Genomic DNA, 18,620 nt, shown 5'->3' with positions numbered 1-18,620 from the left:
TACAGTTGATTTCCCTGTATTGATTTGCTCATCCAATGATATATTTCATGTTATTTCTGTGTGATGTTGCTGCCAGAGATGTCCGCACAAAATATTTAGATATGAAACATTCGCATAATGAGGAACATGTGCAATTGTTGACTGCCCTGCTCTTAGTTATTGGCGTCTTTGAACTGCCATTCCTCCCCTCTCTCACACTATCTGCACATCTGTGCATCCACATGTTTATGTGCCACATATGAAATATTGTCCTATTTATCTTGAGCTGTTTTAATGATATCAATGTTTCTTTCTCTCTCTCCAGTGCATGGCTCCAGGGAGCCCGGCTGGCTGGAAGGGACACTGGACGGCCGGACAGGATTGATACCAGAAAACTATGTTGAGTTTTTATAGTCCATGGCCCAGAAAAACACTTGAACTGGACAAACAAGGACTGGAATTAAACAAATTGGACTAGATTTGACTGCACACGACTGGACAGACTCTATTAGATCATTTGTTAATCTGAACGGGACCATTGTTGATGAGGCCTCTCTTGTCTTGACTAGACTGGGAATTCAAACTGGACCACTGATTGAAGCCGGACCGAAAGGAGAGACCCATGAATTGCACTGAAAAAAAAAGAAAAGAAAGATTAGTCCCACTGTGGTTCCGGCTGTTATTGGATTAGTGAAGAAGACTTCCCAAGTCCTGGTGAAGATGATGTGGTAATGAACCTGGAATGTGTGCAAGAGAAAGTGTGTGTGTGGCATGGGGGTGGGGGGGCTGAGAGAGAGTGATACATGTATAAATTAGGTGATATTTTGGAGCTATACGGCCCTTGCTTTATTACTTTGAACTGCACTGCCATTGCTCCAGAATGTCCTCTTTTCTATCAGCCAGAAATGGACAAATCTGCCTGTGGAGATGATGGAGATGATGACAGGGAACAATTTTTTTTAAAAAGCAATCGGCTTATACATTTGGACTTGCTAGTTAAATTCCTCACTGTTTAAATGATTGCTAATTCCATTGGGGGACCGAAGCTTTTAAAGAAGGTTTTAATGATGGGGTTTTGGTTGTACGGCTGTAAATGTGTTTGTAAGCACTTGCTGTGGCGGTCTGGTAATTCTCCAGGACAAGACTCATCCTGGCTTATGTTTCAGAGCTCCGGTTCAGCGACAGGAGCCCCAGGGTAGATCAACACAGAACGAGGTCGCCGCAGAAACAGTTCGCTAAAAGGTCATCCTTATTCCAAATGCAGAGCCCTCAGAAGAAAATTGAAAAATTCCAAACAAGCTCCACACGCAAATCATAGGTTTACCATGCAGCGTAGGAGTAACAACGGAGTGCTGCTGGTTTAAACAAGCCCAGCTGCGAAGCCTGGCTCCGCTTCCACAGCTTTGGTATTTTTAGATTATTTTAACTAAATGGATCCAGTACGTAGTATTAAGTTCATTTAATTATTTTAATTCACAGAGCATTTTTCACTTCACAGAGCACCCGTGTACCAACCTGTATCCCATTTTATAAAACTTTATTTACAATTCATCTTATTTATTTATTATAAGCCTGCATCTTATTCTCCTTCAACAACTATTATTATGAGCAAACAACTAAAGTAATTTCAGTCTAAATAAGTTGTGAGCGTCGTGACCCACCACATGGATATGGTTTTTATGTAGAACTATAACGATGATGCTAAAACTGTGATTATCTGAGGATGGACATTCACATTTGGAAGTGGAGTTTAAAGATTGTAATTTAATAGTAAATTAAATACAGATGTGGTATTCATAAAAGCTCACACATTTGACAATAAATAAATACAATACTTTTTCCTTTACTGCTTAGATTGCAAGCTGGTCTACTTTGGGGCTCCTATGAATTAACACATTTTTGAGTCAAAGCTAAACTTTTCCTTGAACCACTTGGTGAACATTTTTCAATAACCTTTGTCTTTGTTATTTTAGAACAATATTAAAGAACATTTATTCATTGTAACAGGGAAATCAAATGGGAGAGTAAAAAAGCAACTTAAATGTGAAATGAGACTACTTTGTTCATATCTGAACTTCCTATTTATGAGAGTTTCTTAAAGGCTCAATCCTGAACTGTATTCATTTTGAGGTGTTTTAAATACACAGCATTTGATAAGGTATCATTTTTTAAGTATGACATTTTATATTTTGTATTCTTAGCATACTAACTTAATTCCTTTATTCCATCTTTGTTGCCCAGATGTGTGTATCATTTAAGTCTATCTACAGCCTTAAATATTCCTCCAGATGTTTTGGTGAATTGACCAGTTGTGCAGAATAAAAGATAAATGTTCAGCAGCTGCAGCCGTCGTCTTTGATGTTTCTTTTGGAGAATATGCCTGAATTTGTACCCAGCGTTAAAGAAGTCAGACCAGGATCTACAACAGTGAACTTTTGAACCAAAATAAAGCAATTATTTGATTATGACTCCAAGTACAAAGTACATTTATCATTCTGTTCAACACTCAAAAGGTGTTCAGGCAATTGTGTTTTTTCCAGTTTTATGGCAAACTATACTACAGTATGTCTATTTTCTGACATACTAGATTATGACTCTTTTAATACATACTATATGTATACACTGATTATCAATAATATTTTAAAACACTATTAGCTTTTTCATGATATTTTCAATTTACTATACTATGGCTTTTAAAAGAAAATAGACTATATGACATTTGTAAAATGTTTTAACAAGACCTTTTGAATGCTATTTTCCACATGTTATACGATGAATTTCTTCTTTTTTCCCCAACATACTTTACAATGACTTTTTGACATATTTACTGACTTCAGATTTTTTGACATACCATACTATTATTTGATATAACATGCTATTATTTGATATGACATAGATGACCAGACTTTTTAATGAACTTTTCAAAATACTATACTATGACTTTTTTCATGATATTTTCAACTTTCAAGGATTTTCTTCAACATACTATACTACTGTATGACTTATTTTATATTTACGATGTAGTATACCACAACTTTCTTTATCTTTATGATTTATTTTGATATTATTCGACAGATTTTTACTCTATAAAATACTATGAACTTTAAGGAGATACTTTAGTATATTTATGATTTTTTTTTTTTACAATATACGATACTACAGCATGACTTTTTTATGGCATAATAGTTACACTTTTTTATGAGATACAATACTATACTAAGACTTTATTGCATACATTTTTTATTGCCTTTTTTATGACACTTACTCTTTATGTAATTCTACATAAACTAATGCTTAGCAGGTCAATAAGTGTACATATCCCATATGTCAAAGTATTCTTTAGATGATCAGTTTTTACACTCCAGTTTGCATTCTTACCAACATTTCCAAGTCATTCTCAATATCTTGAAGAAAGAAAAAAAGTGGCGCTGAGCTTTGAAAAACTGGGAACTTTATTGTGTAAGATGTTTGAACTAAAGAGAAATCAGTTTTTCCGACTCGCACTCTCAACCTGTGATGACAAAAACATCATCCAAGCAGTTTCCCAACACAATGGCAAATCCAATGTCAAAGAACAACACAGATAACTTAATTCAACATTTAATCAAATAGGTGAAAATATTGACACTGACTACAGAAGAGGTGTAATACAGAAGTAAAACAAACTATTGTTTTTTTAAACAAACATTTTATATTTTTTGTTTGTTTTTACATTGGATTACATTTACATAACTGAAATACGAACAAAACAGACTTCAATGAAAGCCATAGCCATATGTACCAGTGAATCATGATCTGCCCTTAATCTTTAAAGATAATATTTGCATGTATTTTATACAAAATAGACTTTATTAACCAGTATGAGGGTAGTGCAATTCCGTCAGGCTCTGGTAGATTTACTTTCACACGGAGATTAAACTTTTTTTTGTCTCATTTTTCTATTTTAAAGTGACCAGTAAATCCTCACAGCAATATACATGGGATCCAAAGTCTGGACCTTTACAAAAGATATCTTCGAAATAAAATAAGAAGTACTAGAAGTTCAATAATAAGTGCTACTTAAAATGTAACTGCTTGAATACTTCTTGTTTGATAAATCTTTTTTTTCTCTCCTCTGCTTTGGTCACTCTTATATAACGCAAAAACCTCCTCCAGTCTGCCTCACCCTCCCTCCCTCCCTCTACCTCGTTTCCGTATAACTTTAAAACACAGTGAGCATTCATATAGACTTTCCCATTGACTCGTAGAATTTACATTTACTTCACAAGACAAACATGTTTAACACTTCCTAATGTATTTAACACGTCTACCTTTATCAAACACAAACCAACAAACAGAAAAATATTTACTTTCTCGATTTGTTCAATGTACAAAAAGGATTGGGTAAAATTATTCCTATCAAAGAGGATCAGGTTGATCTATTCAAAATTGCAGAAAATATTTTTTACACTAGATCAATTTCCCAAAGCATTGATATTTGTTAGGGGTTTATCTATTTCCTGATTTGAAATTATATTTATATGGCTCTTTGTCTCCCTTTCGCAAGGCCTTTACATGTAGTTGAAAGGTAAAATAAAAATGTATAGGAGTATAGAGGTAATGTCCTTGTAAAAATATTTTGTAATAATAGACACTGTTTACATTGCACTGGATATGTCGGCGCTGCTATATACACCTATGGCCATTTAGAGATGAGCAGGGATGTGGTTAGGTCTACATGTTAAAGCTGGTTTTTCTGAAGCACCCATCTGGAAACATCTCTAATACTGTATGCACAAGTCACCAAATAGACAGTTTAGTCAAATCTTCCCCGGAATAATCCACATTAACGTGAGCGGCACAAGCCCGTGTTCTTCACAGCAAAAGGCCACGAGAGTTTACGAGTAAAGCTGAAAGCCTGCACTGTACACGAAACAACCCTGCTGACAGTAACCATCCTCTGGCAGAATGGCTGATTAAAAACGTGATGGCTTTTATTGAATAGTGGCTTGTCCAGAGTCTGCTGTGCTGTTAGCTGTAAGTAACACACAAATGACCGGTCTCTATGGCAACGTGCTACCTGGTCTGTTAACTGCCATTCGGAGTTATGTGCAGCAGAGGGATGAGTACCGTGCAGAGTGAACAGCTGAAAATCTATACGGTCGACATTTTAGGCAGGAAAACATTGAGGAAAATAGATGAGGGGGGGGGGGGGGGGGGTTGTGGTTGAGCTTTTAGCCGAAGCCAATGAACAACTGCACTGTGTGTGTGTTTTGCTTTGGCCATCACATAAGCTGGTATGAACATGTTTTCACATTACAAATGTATTAAATGCTGACCACCACCCGCTTAACAGTAGAAGATATTACTGTTGACCTTGCAATTTCAAAAATACAATATATTGTGCATCTCCAAAAAAAGTCCATCATATACTTAACTTGGACGATAACAATCAGTACGTTTAAGCTGGTGTAGGTGTGACACTGAACATCTGAGCGCCCTGAAGCAAAGGTAAAAAAAAAAACAAGTGTTGTTGTCTCCCAACTGATTAATCACTCCTACACATCTCCAGAAAAGACATATCAAAATGTGATATAACATTTGGCACTAGTGGAACACATCCAAGTGATGTAGTCACTCAGCCTGAGCTTTGATTCACTTTATTTGGATCAAACTGCATCTTCTTCCCAAAAAATATCTCAATTTTAGAGGTGAAATCCTGTGCTGGGAACAGAGGTTCCATATATTATGGGTGTCTATTTATATATTATTTGTCTATATCTCATATACAAAAAAAATATAATTATGTATGGAATTGAATTATCTTTTAATCGTGTTGAGTTAAACTACTTTATAATAACCCCACTTCCTGTTTGTGCAAACTATTTGAGATGAAGGTTATATTTAATCTAAAATGCTATTTAGAGTGAAATGCAGTACTTTTGTCAACAATAATATGCTTTTTGTTTACCTGAATTAATATATGATAAAGTCATTTATGTCACTTCTCAGTACTTCTGAGGTTTGAGCACGGTGTAGTACTTACTGTTTTCATGGTACCTTATTTTGAAAACCCAACCAGTCTAGTAATCATTTTATAAAACACACCGTGAACTCTTTCCTTTTTGACCTTCCTGTGATCACTGGTAGTGGGAACAGGCAGTCTGACCAGGTAAGTCAATAAAACCACATTTAAAAGTAAAGTTGTATGAAACCATTTACTAAACGAGAAAGTAAGTATATGCAGCCGGGAAAGAAAGGACAATTTTAATTTAAATCAGGCTCGCTTGAATCATGACGGCTATTTACTAACACACAGACGCCTTGGGTGTTCTTTTTCAGGCAATTTAGTTTTTAAAACCCCACCTGTGTGATTGCATCTGAATAAATTGCAAAGGTTTGTAAACAAATTTGATTTAAATGAACCCTAAATATTATAAAACATCAGATATGCCTAGTTTAATTCCAGTGGTGTCCATTTAGCACCGATGGGGTTGAAGATCGTTACAACCTTGTTAAAGAACTTGGATTGTATTTAACATTATATCTGCTGACATATTCTGTTTACTGGAACTTTAAGTAACTGATTGGGAGATGCAGTATATTAATCAAATATACTTTACATGGGAAAAAGAGACACACATAATGTGTTTTGGGACTTAAATATTGTTTTGATAGTTTCCCTGTCTATTTTCTGTGATTCTTAAACTTTCTTATGACATTCAAATATAAAATCTTCATATTTCATACTGCTCTGAGTATTTCTAACTTGTACAATAGGCTGTCTTCCTAAAGGAGCCCACATCGGGGGGGTACGTCTGAGGATCAAAACAATGAGAGCTGCCCACACCAAAAACACAGAAAACAGCTGCTTGGAAAGGAAACAGAAATTGCCAGCGTGGAAAAACGAAAACAGAAATAATATGTGGACATTTGTCAAGGTAGATAGTTAAGCAAAAAGCAAAAACGTGGTTTATAGAGGATGGCTATGAAGAGCTTTAAAAGCTAAAAGGCACTGATTTTCCCTTCTCAGATACATCCTGTGTAAACATTTTGCTAAGTGAATGTGTGTCTGCAAATACTGTTGTATGTTGTGCATTTGTAAGCATGGCCTGCATCTGTGGTAAGAAATGCGTGTCTGCATAAAATAAATGAATATTATATATAATAATATTCCAGTTATTTTCTTTCATTGGTCAGGTATATAAATCTGATTCAAATCATTTCAGTAATGATTAATGATTCCCAGCTGAAAGCAGTTTGTCCTTAATGTCCTTTAGTCCAGAAGAAGAGATGTTCTCATGTTAGAGTATGCTTCTACAGTCATTTGTCTGTGTTTATGTTAATCCCCTTCATGGCCAAAGAATCAGTAGAAACCACAACAAGTGAACACGTACTACATTCTCTGCACAGTGGAGCTGGGGGGGGGGGGGGGGGGGGGGCACAAACAGAGACATGTGGGCAGGTGAGCAGAGGAACTGTAGGCTTGAACTCGTACTTCAATATGCTGCTAATCTAACAAGTTGGACACAATATGAGGTGTCGTGTTGAGGGCGGAAAAGGACTTTCTAGATATTGGCTTGTCATTAAAAACAACAATACAAAACTGGAGGCAGGAGAGGGTAAGAGGCGGGCGGCCACCAAAAGAAACTGCATTAAAAACCTGAGGACAGGGCCATGGACGGAGGAGGGGCCTGGAAAAATGAAATAGAAAATAGATTCCCAAAATGCATCCTGCCCATGAGACATTCAACGCCAACATATTTCCCCTGTATGACATTTTCTTCTTGGTTAGCCAAAAGGAAGGGCTTCAGGTCGGTGGTAGGGTTGCCCACAGTAGCTTGGCCCGACCTGGGACCACATGGGGAGGCGTGAGGCGATGGGAGGCGAGGGATTGTGCTCCGATATAAGGTTGACCGGCTGAGGCCTTGAGGGGCGTGGATGAATTCCTAAAGGGCCTGGGAAAACGGAGGAATCAAATCCGAGTGCTGGGAGAGGCAGGACAAGAGAAGGTTTAGGGCCTGGGGTCGAAAACTTGGGGCCCCATGAGAGGTTCGTGGTCAGGGCAGGATTTAAGGCATTGCTTCACAGTTTAAGGCAGTCATTTCTGATGAAACAGCAGAGGCTTGACGCTCCCATCTTTAAATTTTGGTATTTGGTTGGTGATGATCTCTGCCAGCATCTCCGGGAATTCCACACTGAGGGTTTTATTCACAAAGGTGTAGAAACAGATCTGGAGAAGACCCTCCACCATCTGGAAGAGACATCCACAGACATACAGATTAGTGAGTCTATTAGATATTAAACAACATGTTGCAGGATTAACATCGAATTAGCCTTGGATTCTATATACAGAAGGTCTTTACTTCTGCAATAAAGAGGCTTTACAGAAAGCGACAGATATAGAGAGCTTGTAACAGATTTGAATGGAACATACAGTAATGCACTTAGTGGGATATGAGTTCATGCTTCAGGGTTTTAGACTAACCAGCAGGAAACTCAGTGGAAGTTATTGATGCACAGAAAAAAGAGACCTAAAAGGAAGCCATGGTACAATTCTAAAATGCTTTATACATCTGCTTTCCTGCCTATAATATGTAGCAAACCATATAGAGCGCACAGAAAACACAAGGCATGCAATACACAACAGTCTGTGTGTATTTGTGTGTGTGTGTTTATCTGACCTCCTGCATTGAGTCCAGTAGCTTAGTGAGCTGGTAGAAACGCTGCCAGTTCTGACTAGCGTTCTCCTCTCTTTTGACGATAGCTTTCCCCAGTTCCTTGATGTACGTCATCCTGATCTCGTCAAACACCGCCTGGCTCTTCAGGCCGTCTTTCGGTACTACACACACACACATATATAAAACACAGACACAGACACCAAGAGACAGAAGTGTTAAAGTTATCTGGCAATAGCAGGATTGCAATAAAAAAGATAATAACAAAAAGACATCGTAAAAACCAAAGATTCTAAATGTTTTATTGTGGCTTGAGCTCCAGTCTTCTACATCTGTGTCAAACGGAAAATCCTGCAGCTTATTGTCTTAGTCCTCTCTTTATTCTGTACTCTGCTGCAAAAAACAGCCATATACATTCATATTCCATTAAAACTTATTGTGTAGGTCCCCAACCAGGACACTTGGGAGATGCTGACTAAGAACCAGAATGCTGTAGGCAGTGGAACATATGCAACACTAAACATAAATAGCTTTTATGCTAAATGTTCCGTAACTGGTGTGGCCTGGATGAGAATCTGAGAGAGGAGCAGTTAATGTCTTCATAAAAATCACAAACTCTGCATTTACACTTTATTTTAAAGATCACACACTGGAGCTTTGGACTGTGCTCGTCATGGCCTAAGAACATCAAAATGCAGTTGTCATAACAACCATGTCAACACACCACGGACCCCTTGTCAGTCTGGTGTCTCGCACTGCGCCCAGGCAAAGCCACAGTAACTGGCCAATAGATTATGCAAAGCCACAGAGGGCATGGTCAAGGTGAAATGCTGTCTGTTTTACATAATCAGATAAATGGGAGATACCACAGTGCAAATGCTATCTGGCCTCCTAATAATGCATTGGCAAAGAGTGTAAGAGTGAGACAGACTGCCTATCCTGCGTTCTATTTTGGATAAAAGAAAACGATGTGTTGTTATATAACACTTAGTAGAGAAGAGCTCTAATGACCTATTTGGGCTTTTTTTAAAATACCTTTTTAAATTCTGTCTTCAAATCTGCTGAAAGTGAAGTTGGCCCTCTGAACTTTTCACTTGTGTTTAACAGTAAATCAAATTGTCCCATAGGTCACTTTTCACTCACATGCACGATAAATGATTAAAACAGCTCAACGCAGCTGACAGTATTTCCATCCCGGAGGGGAACAGATGGAAACAGTTCTTAGGTACGAGAATGCAAGAAGGGCTCAGTGTGGAAATGTCATTTCCTCTGCATAACGAGAAAATCACCTCTAAAGTGCATCCTTTCCCCTTCACAGGGAGTGAGGCATGGGGAGGAATGCTCCACTCCTCACAACACAGTTATTAACATAATTAGGAAGACATTTGATTCAGTTTAAAAGCTGAAAATGTAAAGGGCACTCACTACAAAGTTAGACTAGTAGGCCAATGCTTTTATAGCCAGTATTGGGGAGAAAGCATTTCATGTAACATCGTGTTTGTTACATGCTCTTATTTAGGCAATGTGCAATTTTGATGATATCCATGAAAGACAAAAAGCTAGCGTATTATACTGTGATATAAGAAACTTAGTTGACCTCACTGTGATGTTTATCATTTTGAGACAAGCTACTGAACCGAATGTATGGTTACGATACAGGGCAGCTTTCCGTAAATGGGAGAACAAAAAGGGCTGTCCAAGAGATGAAGTACCTGTGGGACACTTTAAGATCTTTTCAACTGAGACAGTGACAACAGAAGATGAACAGACTGTATTTTTGCCAAAAAACAGTTTTCAGGAAAGCTTAGAAAACTGGATGGCGTGATGGAGTTGTTACAAAAGCCCTCTGTAGGGTAAAAAGCATCTTAAGACAGGATCATACCAGTAAAAGGTCAGAAATCTGTAAGTGTTAATATCCAGATTTAAGACACTTGATTTTAAACGTCTTGTCTTTTCAGGGCACTACATTTAACTGTGGGTTTGTATGGTTTTGCTGCATTAATCATAAAGCTAAAATAGTTTCATACATTGTGTGCAAGTGCGGATCACAATGCTTTGATTATGCAAAAGGGAACAATCGAATGTGTGCGTTGTGGTTATGTAAGTACAGACATTTTTTTTTTTAATGTGTATTTAAAAAAAACTGAGCTTGGAACTGAGAGATTAATCTATTCAAATCTATCCTATCGACCACACATATGTACTCATCCAACGATAGTGCGAAAGCATGAGCCTACATTTGCATTTACGAAGCAGTCTGTCTGCATTCCACTAAGTGTGCTACCCTACTGTGAGAAGGTGAGCTAATAGGCTGCAGCAGTAAAACCTAGTTTTTAAATATAAAAAGTGATAATTAATGAATTCTACAATAAGTGCTGAAGTTTGTTCCTGAAGTATGAAAACACCGCATTACAGTAAATGTGATTTACAATGAGAAGCTTGTTCATTACCTGTGCTAAGCAGTAACAGGACCTTCATGCACAGGTACTCGTCATAGGACACCTGCAGTCTGACAAACTCATTACAGATTTTCAGCATCTGCTCGCACTGGTCGGTCATGAAGGGCAGCTTCATGCGTTCTCTGAAAAGAAAGGGCAAGGGAGAAAGTGGAGATGAGGGAGACGTGTGGAACGGATGGAGACAGAGGGGGATAGACAAGAAGGAAAACACAGAGATATAGAGTTAAAGCTCTTTCACTCACCCTGTTATTAAAGTCTAAATAAACAGCCCCAGCAGGAAAGCGCCACAACCGTGCAAGAGAAAAACCGGACTGTGAAATCAGTCTTGATGGATTTTCACACCTCACTTCCACTAACACACAGCATGTATTACTTTCAACCTCTAAAATCAATACAGCGCATTCTCCTCATCCATAGCCTTGGGTTTAGAGAAGTCTATTCATTCTGCCCAGCTGCAGTGCTACCGGTGAAGACTTGTTCACCTTTCATATCTATTTTTACCCCTCTTGCAGTTTGTGTCCTTCGAGAGCGGATGTTCACAGTTTGAGCCTACTCTTTCTACCTACATCCAATAAACAGGATCTGTTTGCACCTTGTCAGGAGCGAGAGCTCAGTGTTTGTAGCAATCTTGCCAGTCAATATGATTAAAAAAACCTTCATTATTTGGGGAAATTAACACTGCACTTCTAAATTCCTACTGGTCTCATCAGACTCCTTAAAAAAACAAAATCCATGACCAATTTTTCAAACCGTAGTAACCAAGATGTATCTCAATCTCAAAGTATTTAAAATGATCACTGAAATGTTGTACTTTGATCAAAGATAAAACATTACACTAAGATACATTAATCAAATACATACAGTACTTAACATTTATGTATTTTTTGAGAGATCAATACACCAGGATGCAATTAGATTAGCTGAAACAGTGGAAGCATGGCGGTAAATAGCTACTTAGCTTCGTCAAGAAGCAACAAATACCTAAAGTATTTCACTTCATATAAAACCCCAAATCTAGAAATAAGGGATTAAAGGATGCAAAACATTAATAACTGTGCTGTAAATGTGTGAATTTGTAATCTTTGGACAGAACCAGGCTAGCTGTTTTCCCCTACTTGAAGTGTTAATGCTAGGCTAACCCAATCAGCTCCTGGCAAATAAACCTTAACTTCCCCTGTACAAAGGTCTTTGTCTAATAACACATTGTGCCATTAGCGGTTTCTTTTATCATGATTTAATAAATGAACATTCAGCGAATTATTTCCAGTAAACTCAAGGAGTCATTGGCAAGTGGTTAAGCCAAGTGATGAAGTCAGACACTCTGAAATGAGCAAACGAAGAATAGGCTGTAAATGGTTGTGCTGAAGAAAAGACTGCATAGATACACAAAAAGCTGGCTTTGGTACGCACTTGTTGATGACGAGATCAGGGGCGAAGCAGAGCATGCTACCGTTACACTGCTCGTACGACCTCCAACCCAGACTGAAGGACATGAGGAAGAGCCATGAGCACTGCAGCAATGTCATCTGGTCATCCAGGTGCAGGTTGCGGAAGCCTTGGAAAGTCAGATAAAGTAGATTAGAAAGTGACATTTGAACAATAAGTCCTTTGTTGAAGACCTTAGGTCAACAGAATAGTATTTATTAAACTGCATTTCATTCAAAATAGTGTAAAATGTGTTTTAACTGATTTACTAAGGTGATGGCGTATGTTGCTGCCTGAAAAATATTTCACATAATTAAGTTTGTTTTATAAAGAAGGACAGCAAAATATTGACTAAAAGAGATTAAGAAACATTGAACAAATTAAAATGTAATTACCCAATACATAATTTAAAGACAACAAACCAAAATAGTACGTTGTAACAGTGGAAATCCAAACACCATGACGACCTCCTAACCTACCAGGCTCTCCTCTCCCTCTGCTTCGATCTCTCAGGCAAAAAGCACTTTCTTTCAAGATAAAATCCATTCTTCATATTCTAACCACAAAAAACTATTTTCCATCTTTTCCACCCTCTTAGAACCCCCCAAAGCCCCTTCCCCCTCCTCCCTTCTGTCAAGCGACTTTGTTAACTACTTTGAAAAAAAGGTTGATGATATTCGCTCTTCTTTTTCTGACTCACCGCTGGGTCTCCAGACCCACCTTTCACCCACACACTAACCTCCTTTCCCCCTCTCTCTCCAAGTGAGGTTCTTAGCCTCATTACCTCTGCCCGTCCTACCACTTGTCCTCTGGACCCTATCCCCTCAAACCTCCTTCAGACTATCGCTCCTGATATTCTACCATTTCTCACCCATTTCATCAACACTTCTCTAACTTCTGGTCACTTTCCAAACAGTCTCAAGGAGGCAAGAGTAAACCCTCTCCTAAAGAAACCCACTCTCAACCGGTCTGATGTTATAAACTACAGGCCTGTCTCTCTCCTCCCGTTCCTGTCTAAAACACTTGAACGCGCTGTCTTTAAACAACTCTCCTGTTATCTCCATCAGAACAACCTTCTGGATCCGCACCAGTCTGGTTTCAAGGCAGGTCACTCCACAGAAACTGCTCTCCTTGCTGTCTCTGAGGAACTGCACACGGCTAAAGCAGCTTCCCTCTCCTCTGTCATCATGGACCTGTCTGCTGCATTCGACACGGTGAATCATCAGATCCTCCTTCGCACTCTCCAAGAATTTGGTGTTTCAGGCTCTGCACTTTCCCTCCTCACCTCATACCTCAAAGACCGTACCTACAGGGTAACTTGGAGAGGGTCCGAGTCCGACCCTTGTCAATTAACTACAGGGGTTCCTCAGGGCTCTGTCCTTGGTCCCCTCCTCTTCTCTCTGTACACAAACTCGCTCGGATCTGTCATTAGCCCGCATGGTTTTTCATACCACTGCTACGCTGACGACGACACCCAATTAATTCTGTCCTTTCCCCGCTCAGAGACCCAGGTCGTCGCACGCATCTCTGCTTGTCTAGCTGACATCTCTCAGTGGATGTCTGATCACCACCTCAAGCTCAACCGTGACAAGACTGAACTGCTTTTCCTTCCGGGAAAAGATTGTCCCACTCTTGACCTAACAATCAACATCGGCACCTCTACCGTTTCCCCGACTCAGACTGCAAGGAATCTGGGTGTGACCCTAGATAACAAACTGTCCTTCACTGCAAACATTGCTGCTACAACCCGCTGCTGCAGATACACGCTTTACAACATCAGGAGGATACGTCCCCTCATGACCCAGGAAGCGACGCAGCTTCTGGCCCAGGCTCTCGTCCTCTCACGCCTAGACTACTGCAACTCCCTCCTGGCTGGTCTACCTGCATGTGCCATCCGACCTATGCAGCTCATCCAGAATGCAGCGGCTCGTCTGGTCTTCAACCTTCCAACATTTTCCCACGCCACTCCTCCGCTCCCTTCACTGGCTTCCGGTAACTGCTAGAATCCACTTCAAGACACTGGTACTAGCGTACCATGCTGTGAATGGATCTGGCCTTTCCTACATCCAGGACATGGTTAAACCATACACCTCAGCACGTGCACTCCGCTCTGCATCGGCCAAACGGCTCGCTGCACCAGCACTGCGAGGGGGACCCAAGTTCCCATCAGCAAAAACACGTCGGTTTGCTATCCTGGCTCCAAAATGGTGGAATGAGCTCCCCATTGAAATCAGGACAGCAGAAAGCCTACACATCTTCCGGCGCAGACTGAAAACACATCTCTTTCGACTCCACTTCGAGCGATAGAATTACTAACAAAGAATTTCTAACAAAGCACTTATATACTAATAAAGGACTGGCTTATCTAAAGCTAGTTGAGTAGCACTTGAAATGTTTTGGCTTTATGAAACCTGATGTACTTATGATGATATGATTCTGTTTTCTTCAAGTTTGTATCTTCTTGGTCGAATGCACTTATTGTAAGTCGCTTTGTATAAAAGCGTCAGCTAAATGCAATGTCATGTAATGTTGTAGTATAGTAGATGTTCAAATTGGAATAAAATTGCAGTTCAGTCTTTTACACACCATTACAACCCTAAATGTGAAACATCACATGAAAAGCCCTTTCACATTGCATTTGTTTGAAACCCAGGCTTTTAAACTCCCCCACAGTCTGCAGTAAGAGCTTTTCCTCACTATCACTGTGGCATGGTGCCAGCTGTGGACAATGCACAACATGAAACATTGGTGCCAGGTTTGTTCTTTGTCATACTATCACAGAAAGAGAAACACAGAGTGAAATAAAGGTTACATTACATTTTGAATTTAGAAATCTGATACCAAGATTTAGTGTGACCAATAGCAAAAATTACAGTGAGAAGGAAAAAAAATTCCAAGCAAATATTTGTAGCGATTATCAAGTCATGTGGCTTCTTTCTCATGATTAGAAACTAGCATGTGGGGGTGAACAATGAGTTTTTCTGGAAAAGGGTACTACGCAGCAATGAATCCAGCATTTTCCACAATATTTATGACATGAATTTAAGCTATTTGAGGCAACAGTAAAATAGTAAAGTAAATAAGCTGCATCTACTGTATGATGACAATTCTAATCTATAATGTTCCCACAGAGTTTTTCAAAAGTAATTAGTAAAGATGACACTGACTATAAATACAGTAATTTGATTTGCTTTAAAATAAAAATAGGAAATGGTTGGTTGCCATATATTACATTACATTGCATTTAGCTGACGCTTTTATCCAAAGCGACTTACAATAAGTACATTCGACCCGGAAGATACAAACTTGAAGAAAACAGAATCATATAAGTACATCAGGTTTCATAGAGCCAAAACATTTCAAGTGCTACTCAACTGGCTTTAGATAAGCCAGTCCTTTATTAGTATATAAGTGCTCTATATATGTTTGCTTAGAAATGTTAACAATTTAACAGGTTGTAGGAACATCATCTTTATGCACATTACAATAATATTAACCTCAGCCATGACCTTATCACAAAAAGTACTTTGAAGGTGTAGCGTTTCTAAAGTGAATTATTATTTTATAAGCCACCATTGTACACCTGTTCTGTCAGTATTGCAGATGGAGCCCTTACAGAGGTCAGACTTTTTATAAATAGTAGCTGAACATCTGTGGTTCTTTGGATGAACTTCCACGAGGAATCACATGGGTTATAATATCTGTACAGTCTTAAATGAAATACACTCAGAATGAACACCACTGCACCAATTGAGATAACTAACTGGCAACATGATTAAATCAGCTACACAAAGACTCCTTATTTGCTTATAATTAACTGTACGAATCCACTTGATCAGCTAACAGATACAGTTTAAATCTGAAAAGCCCCATCAAAGATATAAATGTGGCAAGAGTAACATGTCTTAACACCTGTTTTAGCCATTAGCCGGTTCACTTTGACATTTATAAGTATGATAAGTTATGTTCCTTCAGTTAAAACCATCACATTTTTTACATTATTTTTACCAGTTGACTTGCGGCTACTAGTGTTCTTAAGTCTCATTCAGGAATGCTAACAATGTTGACAAGCACATGCTTGGTTTACTGGAGGGCAGAAGTAAAAGCTACACCATGGCGTACCAAATGTCAAGTCAAATATTTACTTTTCAATTTGATCTTAAAGAGTTGCCATATCCTGTAACAGCTGCATGTATTCCAAATGACAAATTACTTCATTTGACATCACTGACTTGTCCCACTGCCAATTAGTCTCAATAACAAGATGGAAAACCCCCCAGGGGCTCACTTTTCTTAGCACAGATATAGAACCAAACCAAATCAAAGACAACACGTGTTTAGGAGCTTTTTGTTACCTGGCAGTGACTTGGCCCACTTGACTGCAGAGATGACCTGCTGCCCCCCAAGCCTGTTGAGAGTGGTCATGAGCCGCGTAGAGGTGTCCGGCAGAGTGCTGTCGTAGCCCGAGTAAATGATCTCTGGCTCAATGGCCTTCAGCACAGACAGCATGGTGGGCACGAGCTGAGGGATGGGTCTGGGGATGCCCGGAACAAGCATGTTGCTGGTGGGCTCTGAGGGTCCAGAAGGCCGCTGCACCTTCATCTTGATCAGCTTCTTGTTTTTCCTCGCTGGGAGACAGGCAAAGAGTCATACTTATTCGGCAAAGGTGGCCATGCTTTCAACATTTGTATTTTAATTATTTCTGATATTACAACCAACAGCATCTACACAACTGAATAATACAATTAAAGATCAAAGCAGCAAGATGTTGGTTAGGGTTTAATAGATGATACACTTAGATTATTGTGACCACTGAAATGAATTTGATGGAAAGTCATGTGTTTCCTCCAGACAGGCATGTACTGTTTGTTATAAAATGTACAGACTGCCGACAGAAGGAGAGAGATGCAGATGTTCATAAGCCATTTCCACACTGTTACAATTTTCTAGGAGCAAAAGTGTCAAATGTCCTGTTTTTGTTATGAAACTAAAAAGGGACAAATGTGTACATTAGACAACTTTTAAATTGCAGCTGTAGATCATATTATTTATGAATTATTAAACATCACATGTAATACAATTACCATCGTACGAGTTGAAAGTTTTGTGCAATTACTTTGAACCCAATAAATTGTAACAAACCAGTAAAAGGTTATGAGAATGTAGCATGCCGGTTTTTACACAGGTATAAGCCATAAACTCTTCACCATCTGAAAAAAAAAACATTCCCTTACTCAGAAGAACATTAAAACGTTTTTTTCTCAGTTTCTCAGTTTCTCAGTAGCAAATTGCTGTGTTGACGCACACATGTAGAATATCTGGCCATCGTTTTAGAAATGTCTACCACTAAATGTGCAAAAACATTGAGAGGTTACCATGAAAAAACAAGTTTTTTTTTCTTCTACTCTACCTTTTTTAATTTCCTCTCCTGGCGTTTCTATAGCAACTGAGAGCCTTTCTGGGATCCTGTCTGCTGATGCGCTGACGTCCATCAAATCCCTCTCCCTGTCTCTCTGTCCTCTGCCTGAAGCAAACTACTTTCACCTCAGCCTGACAAACACTGCACTGTCTACAAGTAATCTCACTCCACACAGAGTGATTTCATGCCCCGAGGAAGCATCACCTGAAATCACCTAACAACCAAATTCTGAGTAGTTGTGCTTCACCTTTTGCTTACCATGTCCATCTCCCTAAAATGTGACTTCTTTAATTGTTTCTCCCTCTCTTAACCATTTATCCTTTGAAGCAGTATTAGGTGAAGGATCAGAAAGTGTTCCAAGGCTCTAGAGGCGGGACTTGACAGTGGATTTTGAATTGACGTATGTTCCTGAGGAGCTGGAGCTCTCATACTGCCTCAGCTGTAAACCAGCACATGTGTACAGAACAGCACATCCATTGACAATGGCTTATACACTCGCACATGTTCACAGGTGAGTGACTAACGCCAGAAGACATGCATTCACAAATCCAGAGTCTCATAAACCAGCAACATTTCAAAAAGGACTTTAAAAATGTAAAGGGGATCTGTTTTCGTCTCTCTCACTGTCATTATCCATCTAAAAATAAATCATTGTAACTGACTAAAAGTGAAAAGCCCACA

General features: G+C 39.1%; 2 protein-coding genes across 3 annotated transcripts in view; one reads left to right on the top strand and one right to left on the bottom strand.

Annotated features, from left to right (window-relative positions):
• Window positions 1–2,324, top strand: part of LOC117490309 (rho GTPase-activating protein 26-like) — a 75,466-nt gene extending 73,142 nt beyond the window's left edge. For both annotated transcript variants that reach the window (XM_034140004.1, XM_034140003.1), the window contains one exon: window positions 305–2,324. In XM_034140004.1, coding sequence (XP_033995895.1) covers window positions 305–393 — 89 coding nt within the window. In that variant the 3' untranslated portion in view covers window positions 394–2,324. The remainder of the gene's footprint in view (window positions 1–304) is intronic.
• Window positions 2,325–3,408: 1,084 nt separating this feature from the next.
• LOC117490218 (glucocorticoid receptor-like) overlaps window positions 3,409–18,620 on the bottom strand; it is a 69,508-nt gene continuing 54,296 nt past the window's right edge. The window contains exons 6-10 of the mRNA XM_034139840.1: window positions 16,876–17,148; window positions 12,506–12,650; window positions 11,087–11,217; window positions 8,643–8,800; window positions 3,409–8,212 (exon numbers count right to left, since the gene is read on the bottom strand). Of these exons, the coding sequence (XP_033995731.1) occupies window positions 8,060–8,212; window positions 8,643–8,800; window positions 11,087–11,217; window positions 12,506–12,650; window positions 16,876–17,148 (860 nt within the window). The 3' untranslated portion in view covers window positions 3,409–8,059. The remainder of the gene's footprint in view (window positions 8,213–8,642; window positions 8,801–11,086; window positions 11,218–12,505; window positions 12,651–16,875; window positions 17,149–18,620) is intronic.

This window comes from Trematomus bernacchii, unplaced genomic scaffold, assembly GCF_902827165.1.
Source record: "Trematomus bernacchii unplaced genomic scaffold, fTreBer1.1, whole genome shotgun sequence".
Lineage (NCBI taxonomy): Eukaryota > Metazoa > Chordata > Actinopteri > Perciformes > Nototheniidae > Trematomus > Trematomus bernacchii.
The sequence above is the reverse complement of the archived record's forward strand: the minus strand, read 5'-3'. Positions and strand labels throughout refer to the sequence as shown.